We start from the raw sequence: 12,995 nt of genomic DNA on the forward strand, positions 1-12,995 counted from the left end.
CCTGCCTAACCCGGGGCTCCATGCTCTCCAGGTCTAATTTGGGACTTCAGTCATGGCTCTGAACATGAAATTAAGCTGCTGGTTCAGATAGCTGTGCTGGGTGACAGGCGGCAGGAAGGGCGGAACTATAGTGGAGGGCAGCTAGTATGTCAGACAGACAGACAGCAAACACAGCATATTTATAGACAGGAGGCAGGTGAAGGCTGCAGTTGTTGGAAATAGTTTAGTTTGACTTGTGGTTTTGAATTGTTTCATTCATAAGCTGTGGCTCAGTTTCAAAACTACATGTGTCATTCATGTAAAGAAGTATCAACTCAAGTATTATTACCAAGTATTAACATGACTCTGATTCTGTCATTTCACAGCATTAATAGTGTGTTGAACACATTTTAACTGGAATGCCACTCAGTAGAGCTCCCAACCCCACCAAGGCCCAACAGTCTGCTTATGAAACCACATTTAAATTCACTAGATCCTGATTTTGATTTGCCTATTCTTCTCAATATGCCTGTTTTTTTCTGATCAAGATCCATGATTATTCTCTGAAAAATCTATGGAAATGTTGAAAGACACTTAAGTGAAAAAAGTGGGGGGAAAATCGCTTGGATCCACCCCTTGATCCAGATAGGCTCCAAAATGTAATGGGTTCTTCCCTGACCCATACACATCCTTACACAGTAACTCTGTCTGGGAGTTTTTGTGCAATCCTGCTAATAAACAGACAGACAAACAAACATTTATATTTGCTTAACTGGTGTATCTCAAATGAATTATAAAATGCATTATTATTGTTGTTGTTTACCCAATTTAATGAATTATATAGTGACACTGATTTTGTAGGTTCAAACAGGCCTACTATGACAGAGTAGGAAGCAGGACAATTGCTCTACTTGTTCATAAGGATTTATAACAAAAACAAACCGTAGGGCTCATATCACGCCGATTCATGCCTTCACTGGTTACCAGTTAAATTTAAATTCAGGATTGATTTTAAGATACTTTAAATAACTTTTAAAGCTCAACATGGGCTGGCCCCCACATACATTTTGCAGCTATGATTCCCTATAATCCGGGTCGTGACCTGAGATCGGCCAGCATGTCCCTGTTGGCTGTCCCTAGGTCAAGGCTGGCTACTCAAGGGGACCGGGCTTTCTCTGTCAGGGCCCCGAGGCTCTGGAACTCCCTGCCTGATGAGATTAGGCTCGCCAACTCATTACAGTTCTTTAAATCACTGCTCAAAATGTATTTCTACAGGAAAGCATTTCTAACATGCAACTTGTAATTATTTTCATTACAACATCAGTCTTACAGAGTTCAAGTGTGATGTTCCTCATTTAGATAAGTGCTATACAAGTAAAGTTATAAAACCAGAGAACAATCAGTGACATCAAGGCGAGTCTTCTTCAGATCCATTGATACAGAAAAGCTTTTTTTTCTCCAGTTATTTAGATTTGGCCTTAAAATTAGTAGAGGACCAATCTAAAATGGATGCACAATATACACATAAAGAAATTCTCTAAACCAACAATCTTTGTTAAGGGTTGTTCAGTTGAAAAGAACACCCACTGGGTTGATAAATGTATCTTTTGTATAAAGTTTAAAGTTATTCATTTCACATATTATTCGTTGCCACAAGATTATACACTAGCACCAGCATCTCAGACCACCACCTAATCAGCTCCTGCAGTACTTCAACCCTGGCTTGCCAGATCATTCCGTCCACTACTGTGGTATCTACGTCTGACTATCCTGAAATTGTAATGTGTTTTTTGTCTTTATCTAACGTCCTGTTTTCCTGTGTTCAGGGCCATCCCCGCCTGCCAGTCTCCAACTGCTGATCTTCTACCACCTGCTAGCCTGTCAATCGTCAGCTGCCTTCACTACACCCCTCCTGTCTGCTGAGCCACTGGACCCCTCACTGTTACCCCTCCGCTGTCTGCCTGCCCACCGTGTGATCCTTGTTACTCTTCTCAGTTTGCCAATAAACTGTCGAACTGCCTTTTTGAGTCTGTACCGCATTCTGGGTTCAAAACTCCAGTGAACTTAACAGTGAGTTCCATAGTGAAAGTGTGTGAACAGATTTTATTGAGTAACACACTGTTGATGTGGAAGTTATTGTGACAATTATTCTAATAACTGCCTCATTACATTCTACCCAGTGCCTTCAGGCACTTCCTCTCTGCCTCTGTTCAACTGCACATCAAGTCAGGTTATGACATAGTCTAACCAATCTCTGCTCTCGCTCCTCCCTCCTCTGGTTTTCATTGAGCTAAGAGGATCCAGATCTGGCCCAGTGATGAGCGAAAGGTTCTCTGTGGGAAGATCTAATGTCACAAATACTGGAGGATGGATGAACTTGAAAATGCACAATAAACCTAAGCATGAAGCAGAAATGCAATGGATTCCTTCTTCTGCAGTGCAGCCTATTGGGCCCCTTTGAAACATCTTCACTCAAATAGTGCTTTGTTTACATTGTGGTTTATAGTACTGAAAGTTATTTTCCTTCGCCACTTGCTGATGGAGATTTTCTGAAAGGCATAGGCAATTAGTGTACTTCTTTTCCTTCTTGCATTCATTTGTTTTCTATATATGTGACTAAAGATGACAGTGAGTTATGACAAACTGAAAATGTTGCAAGATGCTTCAATTTCATCCACATGTCAAAGTCAAAAGAAATTTCAAAACACAAGTTGATTTAGATTTTGTACTTGATGAATAACCTGAGTTGTATGTGAGCATAGTACACAGCACATACATAATTGTCACTGGCTGACCACTCAGGGAAGAGCTGAGAGTGGAGGTGCTTCTCCCTCTCTGCCTGTTCATAATATTTTGCCTGCTCCACTGTGGACACACAACCCACACACAAGCATAAGTGCACACAGATCCACATGAACAGGTGTAGGTTCTGCAATGAAACCATCTAGTGTATTTGTGACATAAAATACTGGAAATCCTCTTTTTAAATTTAGATTTGTTCACTGGTCATGTGAGTGTAAATAAAAATCCTTCACAAGAACAACAAAAGATGTGAAGAATTATAGTTAGAGGAACAATATAACATTTTAGAGGTGTTATCTTTGGCAGTGCTCGGTTGCAGAGAGCTTTTAAATCTTTTATCAAACTGTGGTGAGGTTTGTGTGACACCTAGAGTTTCAAACATACAGAGCAAAGACACCTACTCTGTGCAATGAGTCTGTTGACAGCCGCACATTCCGGCTTTTGGAGTTCTGTCACAAATTTTGGCCTCTGTTCCATGTGGGATAGCATGAAAGTGTTAGGGGACTTCGTGACATACGGCCTACTCTCATCGTGTGGCTTTCTGTAACACCTTCTCTTTCTATGGGAAAACCGTAAATCAGGGAGAGCTGTCTAAAACTCTGAGGAAGGAAACAAACCAAAACGTTGACGGATCAAGGTACATAAATAGATAATAAATATAAGACATAATATATAATTGATATAATTTTGAGTCTTGCTCTGTTGTGGTCAGCCACAGATGGACTTACCGTGAAGCGTGGATCAATTTCAGTCCCATATAGTAAAATGAAAATAATCAAATCATCAAAACCGATTTCTGGTCCCAGGTCCCCACCGCTGTGGTTTATCTGCTGTGGTTTATCTGATAACTTAGAGGAAGATTTGACTGGGTCTGTGCACTGACCATTGCAACACGCAAAGTCTGTGTGTGTTAGAGATTGGTGGAGGGAGGCAGGGGAATAATTCTGACAAATAGCCCATTGGCATGAGTGACAGGTCTAATGGAAGAAGACGTCCGCATGCCAGCTCACCAGACACACTGATACATCACATGCACACATACATATTCATATAGGAAATACTCACAACCTAGATGAATGAAAGCGTTTGCATGCCAGCTCATGCCATGCAAACACACACACGACTGAGCTGCATGATAATACTACACACAGAAACCATTGTGAATCACACAGGTCACTTTAATACTGTGCCTGATTAGCCTTTTCTCAGGCGCGTGTGGTAGTGTGCACACTGAGCTTGACAAGAGACGGGTGAAATTCCCAGTATAACTCCACCCCCCGTCAGTGTGTAATAGACACTACTGGGAGTAATAGATAGTGTTAATGAGAGCATCAGTATCAGGGCCTTATAACAGCATACCATTCATTAATAGTAAGCTTATTATATTTAGAAAAGTCAAACCTGATTACAAACACCTACTGCTCTGCTTTACAATGACGGGAATGTGAGCTCAATGTTACGATGTGTTTTCTTTCTTCTCGTCATTGCAAGAACACAGAAATAAGGTTAGGGATAAACACCTTAATAAAAAATGTTAGCGAATATAGAGCATTGCCAGTATTCGACCGATGTTAAATTTCAAAGATACAGAAACAATTTCACATGCTTGTTTGTCATTACGCCAGGAACACAGCAACAGCCTTTTTACAAGCCAGAAACTCTGGAATCTGGCTTCAGACCACACATAAATCAGCTGCCAGGCTTTAACCAGAGTAAATGGGTTGGAACACATCCGCTGTTGTACAGACCATTGTCTGTACAACAGCAACCTGTATGTTTTAGAATATATTTTAAGGTTCCTTTAATTATTTTCTACTTAAAGTGGAATTTTATGGTGTTTTTATTTCTTTGTTACTTTGTTTTGAGAAGCATCATATTAAGATATATGCATATAATTATCAAGGGAAATAATGATAGTATGTCTCTAGACAATCAAACACAACAAATAAACTTGAATACACTACAGAAGCTCAAAAAATGCAGAGGTGTAAATAATTAAGTTAATGGAGATGAAGAAAACTGAAACAGTATCTTGCATCAAATATTTTATAATGTAACAGTTGGGCTGTTGTAAAATCATTAGTAACGTACATTAGTGACAAGTCACCTGCATTGAAAAGCAGAGGCAGTGATGTCTTGTACTCTCAGATGCTGGAGGAGTTGGTGCATTGTTCAGTGTCATGCATCTAGTTGGTGCTTGAGGTAGTAATGCTAGTGACAAAGTGACACTTGACAGCATCCATCACACCACCCTGTGTCTTTCACGCCCCCAGCAAACATCTGACAGTAGAGATAGTTTCTTCGTTTCTTATCAATATCTCATAACCTTGCAATGCCTGTGGCTTCTCAGACAAATGGTAGACATAAATGATGAAGCTCTCGCACCATGTTACAACTGATCCGTCTCAACACGAAAACATCACTTGAGTCATTTGTCTCTTTGAATTTACTGGATGGCAACACCAAGTACAGTGTAAGTGTAGAACTGAGGACTTTCATTTAAATGATTCCAGCTGGCAGACCAGGTCAAAGCAACATTCACCTCAAGCGTTTATTGTGAAAAGAATCATCGCTGTACAGCTTTGAATGTCTTTGTGTATGATTGGCCTCATGATTTAAGGTCAAGTAGAAAATGGATCCAATATTTGATGCCAATTTCCTGCATCTTCAAGAATTGGATTCTACGCCCAGCCCCCAAAAACTCCAAGTTTTGTTAAATGTCAGAATTAAAATTTTCTTAGTGGCTAAATTCATTAATACAAGATCAGAACAGATCATTTAACCAATTATTGTCTTAAGTTATTACAAAATGTTGAAAAAATAACCAATAGTTAAATTATATTTATTCTTTTGTTTATCTTAAGTACATCTTTTTAAATTATATGTAGTTTGAGAGTTTATACAATTTTATTTTCTACTATACAAATAAAATGTATTAATTCCTTATTAAGTTAATAAGGCAATTGTTCTGAGCATCCCAAGTTGGTAAAACATTTTCTAAAAAGAACTAAATGATTTTTATTGACCATGAGGATTTTTTTTCTTCCTACTTAACTACCTGAAGCCCAGCAGCAGTTCTGACAAAATTATACAAAGGAGTTTTCATCCAATTCATAAACATACAGCATCAGGTGAGATGACAACACTTCAGTGCACTTTTACATCACTTTCTACTGAGATTTTTAAATCTTTGGGTTGTCTGGTTAGTGTCAGCGTCATCTCATCATGCTCTTAGCTGCCTATTAAGACTGATCATACTTTTTTAATTTTCAATTATTTCTTGAAGACCTTTTATATTTTTTTCCAGTATTGAGCTGTGATACAACTCACAGCTCAATACCGAAAAAAATATAAAAGGTCTTCAAGAAATAAATGAAAAAAGAATGTCTCATTTTGATTAAGATTCCTATCATCTCTGAAGTCACAATTATGGATTAATGACTGAAAAAAGTCTGGTTATACCAATTAACAAACGCACACAATTGACATTTTGTCTTTACAATTTTTATTCATCTTTCAGGAAACAAACATGAAAGCCTGTAAGACAAAATAAGGGTGTAGGTAAGTGAACAGTTAAAGAAAATAAATTGATACAAAATTGAATTATGCAGTTTGATGTTTTACCTCATTATGCTTTCTCTGCCGCTTTCTCGGCTTTCTCTGCTGCTGCTGTCTCCTCATCTCCTCCCTTGGTGTTACGTGTGTAAATCAGCTGTGCTCTGTGTTTGGACACCAGTTTGATCATGCCTGGAAGACAACACAACCACATTCGTGGTTAGCATGATCTGATTTTAAACCACACATACATACATCAACTATGTCACGGGCTCAACTTACTGTATTCAGCCTGTGCTACCACTGAGCAGTGGATGTGTGGAACATTTCAAGTGTAAGTGAAAATGTGCATATTTTATATCTGTTATTACAAGAGAAAGTGCAAACATAGGCACCATCATTGTGACCATTACCTTTACAAACAGCACAAACAAATTAATTAGTTGTAGCATAAAAGCAAAAATACATATGAAATATTAACACACATTTAATGCTTTAATGTCTCTTTTGTACCATTTATCTCATCTGATATTTTGGAGTGCAAGAAAACATGTTTAAAGCGGTGAGGGGACGTTGCAGCTGTGGATAAATGTGAACAGTATCACACTGGACATTATCTACAAACAGCACCGTCATTTTAGGACAAATGATGCTGCTAAAGAGGAAAAATGCATAGTACTTAGTTTGCAAACATTTATACGTGTTAGGCAAAGCCATCGAGCCGTGCTGATGACTGTGGGTGAATTGAGGGGATGAATTTAATGTTGCGCGACAATGCTATAGATGGCAGCGGGAACTGATCTCCACTTCTTTCCAAAAAGCAAAAGATGTGTATTCTGCTGGGTGAGATCACATGGAAGATTGAATAAAACATTCACCCATGTTCTCATTTACAATATCTAATCTCCTTTTCCACAGATCCACTGGTTCAGTGCAATAAATCATTCATGGTAAACAGACATATACTGTTCCTTCTTTAACTAACATACGACTATAGTCCATAATGGAGACGATCTGCAACATGTGCTATGGTGAATGCTTTAGAAACATGTGCTAACTAAATGTATTTCATGCATTACTATTAAACCATCTTTAAGGGTTTTCATCTATATACATCAAATATACTTGAAACCAGAAAAGGAGGTTTTAAATATTAACCAGCTCATCATACATTGACCTGTCTGCTAGCTTTATGGTTACAGACTACCAGGACCCCAACACGAATGTGATTACACAGGAAGCCATTTACTGGGTCCAACACACACTGTTTACACTATGAGCTAAAAGGTGAGGTTCACCTTTGGCAAGCAGTTCCTGGAGAGCATTCCTGGCCAGAGAGCCACGGATCTTCAGCCTCTCAGACACGACAGCTGGGGTGATAAGCTTGTAGTTGGGAACTTCTTTATACAACTTCTCGTAGGTGGCCTTGTCGAAGAGCACCAGGTTGTTGAGCTTGTCCCTCACTTTTCCCTTGGACCACTTCTGCTCAAAAGTAAATAAAGGGGTCAATGTGTGTAGACTCATACAATTATTCAGGATATTCATGAAATATAAAAAGGGTCAATCTGTGGATCAAATGTAACCACTGTACCTTCTTCTTGGCTTTGCCGCCAGACTTGTTGACTGGGTCCTTGTCCTTCTTGGACTTCCCAGCGTCCTTCTTCTTATCTTGTTTGGGAGGCTGAAATCAGGAGACAAAATAGTCCATCACATTAAAGCTACATGTGGGCCTTGCAGCACGTGTACAAATAAGTGAATGGTAGTGAAATGAGAACGCTTTCAAAGTATTTCAGACAATGGTGCTTAACCAGTGGTCACACCCGTTGCCAAAGGTTAACTCTGTTGGCCGGCATGGGGATGGCCTAGTCTCCGTACTCAGCGTTTATAGCCTCACTTTTAGAATGGTTAACTAATATTGGCAATCCTCAACAGCTTCAGCATCAACGTTAAATTATAATAATACTTATAGCTACAATTTAAACGGAGTTATTAAGTGTTACTTTGCTCGACTCGTCGGTAACTACAGCGCAGTATGAAAGCGTGGTGGAATTAGCAGGCTAGCTAGCTAGCTAACTAGCGTGCCGCTAAATGCGTAAAAAACCAACAAATAACTCAATTTACGCTCCTTTATCGGAACGTGGACCAGCACAGTTTATTCACCAGTTGTTCCGAACTACTATGACACGGATGGGATTTCATAAAGACGAATAATTTTCATTATGATCGGACAAAACGTGGAAAAACTGTCCTCACCATGTTTCCTCGTCAAGATGTCGGAGCGAAAGGAAGTTTACCCGTGCAAGAGCCCCTTAGACAACCCGTATATGCGGAAACGGGGTGAGGAATTCTGGGTACTGGAGTCCTCTTCGCGTCTGGTCGTTTCTGTAGATTTTGACTGTAAATACCAGGTGATCAAACCACTGTGCGACACTCACATCTGTACACAAACATCTAAAAGACGAACCGGGTCACAAAGGCTGCTGGTTTATAGTTGTCCGGGGTTTGGACACCACTGAGGTCACGTGACGGTGCTGTCAGCTGTGCGTCGGCAACATGGTGATCTTCAGTGTGTATGTGGTGAACAAGGCTGGAGGTTTAATTTACCAATACGACAACTATGTCCCGAGAGCGGAGGCGGAGAAGACCTTCAGCTTCCCGTTAGACCTGGTGCTCAAACACCACGATGAAAAAGTGGTCGTTTCGTTCGGACAACGGGACGGAATCAGAGGTAAACTTAAAAGCTAGCATTAGCATGTTAGCTCACGTCAGCTGCTAGCTGCTGCTGTGTTATGAAGATCTGAAAAACACTGCAAATGTGGTTTAAAATACAGAACCAGGAAGTAATGAACCAGTTGTATTTGTTAAGTGCATAATAACAGTGCCCACAATTGAATGGCTTCCTAAAGACTGATTGTGTGATACCTCACTTAGCATTTTTTTTAAACCCTACTCTACTATATTGAACTTCCTTAGCATGTTCTGTGGTGTATTTCATCTTTAGGCTGCATGACACAATCATATGTTCATCTATTAACTGTCTCATGATGTCTGTTTGTGTATGATTCCTGGTGTCCTGCCCCAGTGGGACATGCAGTGCTATCCATCAATGGAGTCGATGTGATTGGAAAGAACACAGCAGAAGGAAAGGACATCCTCGAGTACCTGAAAGACGCCTCAAACTATCCTGTGTCTATTCGATTTGGACGCGCACGCCTGAGCTCCAACGAGAAGCTGATGCTGGCGTCCATGTTTCACTCGTAAGTTTCACATTTGCACTGAGGGTGGGGGGTGGTGTAGTGGAGATAGATTCATGTCACAGGGACGACAAACTGAGCAAGACACTGAATACAGCACCCCAAAGTGAACAAATGTGATAGCTGCAGGTCTGATGTGTTTTAATAATCAACGTCAAGTTTGGTTGTTTTCCTCAGGTTGTTTGCTATAGGTTCACAGCTGTCTCCAGAGGTTGGCAGCTCGGGGATCGAGATGCTGGAAACAGACGTCTTCAAACTCCACTGCTTCCAGACTCTCACAGGTGAGTGGTGTAAACAAAGTGTCATTGCGTGTGAAATAAAGACCAACAAAATTGTGCATAGTTTTTCTAACTTTGTAATGATATGTAACTGAAATCTTTCTCACTGTTTGTTCTATCTCTGTTCTATCAGGGATCAAGTTCATTGTGCTGGCTGACCCTCGACAATCCGGCATTGATGCACTGTTGAGGAAGATTTATGAAATCTATTCCGATTTTGCCCTCAAGAACCCATTCTACTCTCTGGAAATGCCTATCAGGTAATTTCAGGAGACAATAATGTTTCGCTCCACTTTGCTGTGTTTTTATGTGTCTTAGGCTACCACCACCACATTTTGTTTTAAATGTATCACTGCTCAGTCAATTAATCAAACTTTATTTGTAGAGCCCATATTCAAAAATGGTCTCACAGGGTTTTAACAAGGTGTGACATCCTCTGCCCTTAACCCTTAACAAGTCAAAGGAAAAACTACAAAAAAAACTTTTAACAGAGGAAAAAGAATGTAGAAACCTCAGAGAGAGCCACATGTGAGGGATGCAGATGCAGATTGTTTGTCTTTGAACACCATTTTAAAATGAAAACATATTAGTGTGAATGTAGTAAGGCTACATCCATACTAATAATGCACACACAATTTCCGTTTACTTATACAGTGTCTCCAACACATCCCAGCGCCTGTGTCACCGTGAATCTGTGTGATTTTCAGGTGTGAGCTCTTTGATCAGAATCTGAAGAGCGCGCTGGAGATTGCAGAGAAAGCCGGCAACTTTGGAGCTGGATCTTGAAGCAGGAAACAACATGAACCTGCCTGAACGATTGTTTCACGATCACAAGAGGTTTAGTGAATTTCGATGACTGAGGACCTTGTTGAGGGAAATTAAGTGGATTCTCTTTGTTCCTTTTGGAACTGGGATGTGACACATTGTAAATACATGTTTTGTAAATACTTGAAAAGATTAAACCCACGTGTGTTAATATTTCATATGTAGTTTGTTTTTGTCGCATGAATATTGGATTTCTGTGTGATTTAAAATCCACCGAGCATAAACAAGAGAAGATAATTGACTGAAAAAGTAGAATTTATTAAAGCCTTTGTGTAAATATTGTCTTAATTAATTCATGATTAATTATAACGTTAAAAAAAAAACGTATTTTGTATAACATACAAGTTTCTGATCTAGGTTTCAGTTTTGTCCTCTGGGCTCTGTGATGCAACAGTGACCTCAGGAGAGGAAACCTTTCTGTAGTCGTGTCTCTACCACATTCCATTACATGACATACATAATCTGTAGTCACGTAAATTCCAATGTTTACAGATTGTAAACAGTAAATGTCAATAAGCAACTTGCAAAACACTTAGAAAAAATCCTCAACTTTTATGAGCTTCATTTACACCTGTGTTGTATGACTGAAAAAAATACAGAGGTATAAAAAAATCAGGTAAGAACAATATTTAAAGATGATGTTGGCTCAAATAATGCAGTTTTCCTCTGGATGCAGAGGTTGAGATGTAATGGGGTTTTAGTCGGCCTTCTTGGACATGTTCCCCATCTTGGTCCGGATGTTGCGCAGCAGGAAGAATCCGACAGCGGTGACACCACAGACGATCTCTGCTACCCAGAAGGCCATTTCCCAGCCGTGGTGCTTGGCGATCGTGCTGAATGGAAGTCCGGACAGGAAGCCACCAACTGAGGGGAACACAAACGGATCGGTTCACTCCCAAAGATGAGAGAAAATGAAAACTAGAGCATATTCTACTGCACTGACGTCACTGTGAGGTTTAGATACAGTGGCCCTAAATACAAATCATAAATCACAAAGTACAACAAATAACAATACATAACAAATAAAACACAATAGCAAATAAAACAACTGCAAATAAGAAAAAACAACCTCAGATAAGAAAACAAGCAAATCAATAAACACATTTTTTCAGAATTTCCTTCCTTCCAATCACTGACAAGCCTTGTCAATATCAGATACTTACCTTTTCTGTTATAGGTTAATGCTGTTGGGTTTTGTAATTTGTTGTGTTTTCGCACTTAAGGGCCACCGTAATAATGCAATATATGAAGTAGTAAGAGTAAATAGGATTAAGGGAAAATAAATGGTATGTCATTGTATTATTAGCGTTGTTAGGGATAGTGTCGCTAACAAGCACTTAACAATAGCTTATACAGGCTCCACATGAATAACTGGCTTGAAAATCAACTTACTGTTGGCCATCAAGGCGACAATGGCATGTGACGTCCCACAGTAGTTGGATGGGGCGCTCTCATTGGCTATAACCCCAAACAATGCTATTGGTCCGTAGGAGGAGAAACCGAAAGCAGCACCCAAGCTGAGTATCCACACCTGAACATGAGACATCAGAGTCTGATACACAGTGTGCTGCATTCAAGAATATGTCATTGCACCATGTATGTTCAGTGTTAGATACCTTTGAGCTGTCGGCAGCGACTGTGACTCTGAACAGGTACATGGACACAAACATTCCTGCCATCATGCAGATCAGGATGAAGTGGCGAGGATTGCCATAGATTCTCCTGCCTTGCTGTACAAAATAAAGATTAAATAAATGTATGGGTTTTGCTGGCTATACACAGAATCACTTAATATCTATTACATATGAACTAAGAAAAAGGTGACTGGTCAGGTAATGTGTTTTTATTTATCTTACTGGATAGATAAGAGTTATTGTTAGAGTTGATTGACTTGGATTGACGTAAAGACCAAGGCCATCCAGGACTATTTCCTGTGTTAGTTTGCACTATGTTTTTTATTTTTGTATTTTGTGGATTGGTGGGGCATGACATGAACTTGTGGATCCAGGATTATTTTTAACTTTATTTAACATGGTGATAATGTGTTAACCTCTGAGCATCCTTCTAATTGAAGTTGTACAGTATTTGCTTTGTGTAGACACTGCCTCCATGTAGGTTATGGTGCATAACACATAATTTTTCATTGCAATTGTTCCTGTAATACGTATTTTTATTTTATAAGTTTATGTGGTAAAAAGCAACTGGAATAGAAAAACATACTGAAAAGGACACACTGTTGAAATGTTGACAGGTCTGTTAAGTCTGTATTTTACATTTCAAAGGCCAAAATGCATTTCCTGCA

At 39.5% G+C, this 12,995-nt stretch overlaps 3 protein-coding genes across 3 annotated transcripts in view; 1 reads left to right on the plus strand and 2 right to left on the minus strand.

The window, feature by feature from the left end:
* Positions 1-6,273: 6,273 nt before the first annotated feature.
* Positions 6,274-8,776, minus strand: rps25 (ribosomal protein S25). Its single transcript, XM_034605537.1, has 5 exons — positions 8,590-8,776; positions 7,928-8,017; positions 7,635-7,818; positions 6,406-6,528; positions 6,274-6,318 (listed from the first exon to the last, which is right to left on the minus strand). Exons 1-4 carry the CDS (start codon positions 8,590-8,592, stop codon positions 6,410-6,412), a joined length of 396 nt encoding a protein of 131 aa, XP_034461428.1. The 5' UTR covers positions 8,593-8,776; the 3' UTR covers positions 6,274-6,318; positions 6,406-6,409.
* trappc4 (trafficking protein particle complex 4) lies at positions 8,683-10,846 on the plus strand. Its single transcript, XM_034605528.1, has 5 exons — positions 8,683-9,064; positions 9,419-9,593; positions 9,768-9,871; positions 10,002-10,128; positions 10,576-10,846. Exons 1-5 carry the CDS (start codon positions 8,890-8,892, stop codon positions 10,652-10,654), a joined length of 660 nt encoding a protein of 219 aa, XP_034461419.1. The 5' UTR covers positions 8,683-8,889; the 3' UTR covers positions 10,655-10,846.
* Positions 10,847-11,341: 495 nt separating this feature from the next.
* slc37a4a (solute carrier family 37 member 4a) overlaps positions 11,342-12,995 on the minus strand; it is a 6,600-nt gene continuing 4,946 nt past the window's right edge. Inside the window, exons 6-8 of the mRNA XM_034605510.1 lie at positions 12,310-12,423; positions 12,086-12,224; positions 11,342-11,557 (exon numbers count right to left, since the gene is read on the minus strand). Coding sequence (XP_034461401.1) covers positions 11,391-11,557; positions 12,086-12,224; positions 12,310-12,423 — 420 coding nt within the window. The 3' untranslated portion in view covers positions 11,342-11,390. The remainder of the gene's footprint in view (positions 11,558-12,085; positions 12,225-12,309; positions 12,424-12,995) is intronic.

The sequence above is a fragment of the Hippoglossus hippoglossus genome, chromosome 13, assembly GCF_009819705.1.
Source record: "Hippoglossus hippoglossus isolate fHipHip1 chromosome 13, fHipHip1.pri, whole genome shotgun sequence".
Classification (NCBI taxonomy): domain Eukaryota; kingdom Metazoa; phylum Chordata; class Actinopteri; order Pleuronectiformes; family Pleuronectidae; genus Hippoglossus; species Hippoglossus hippoglossus.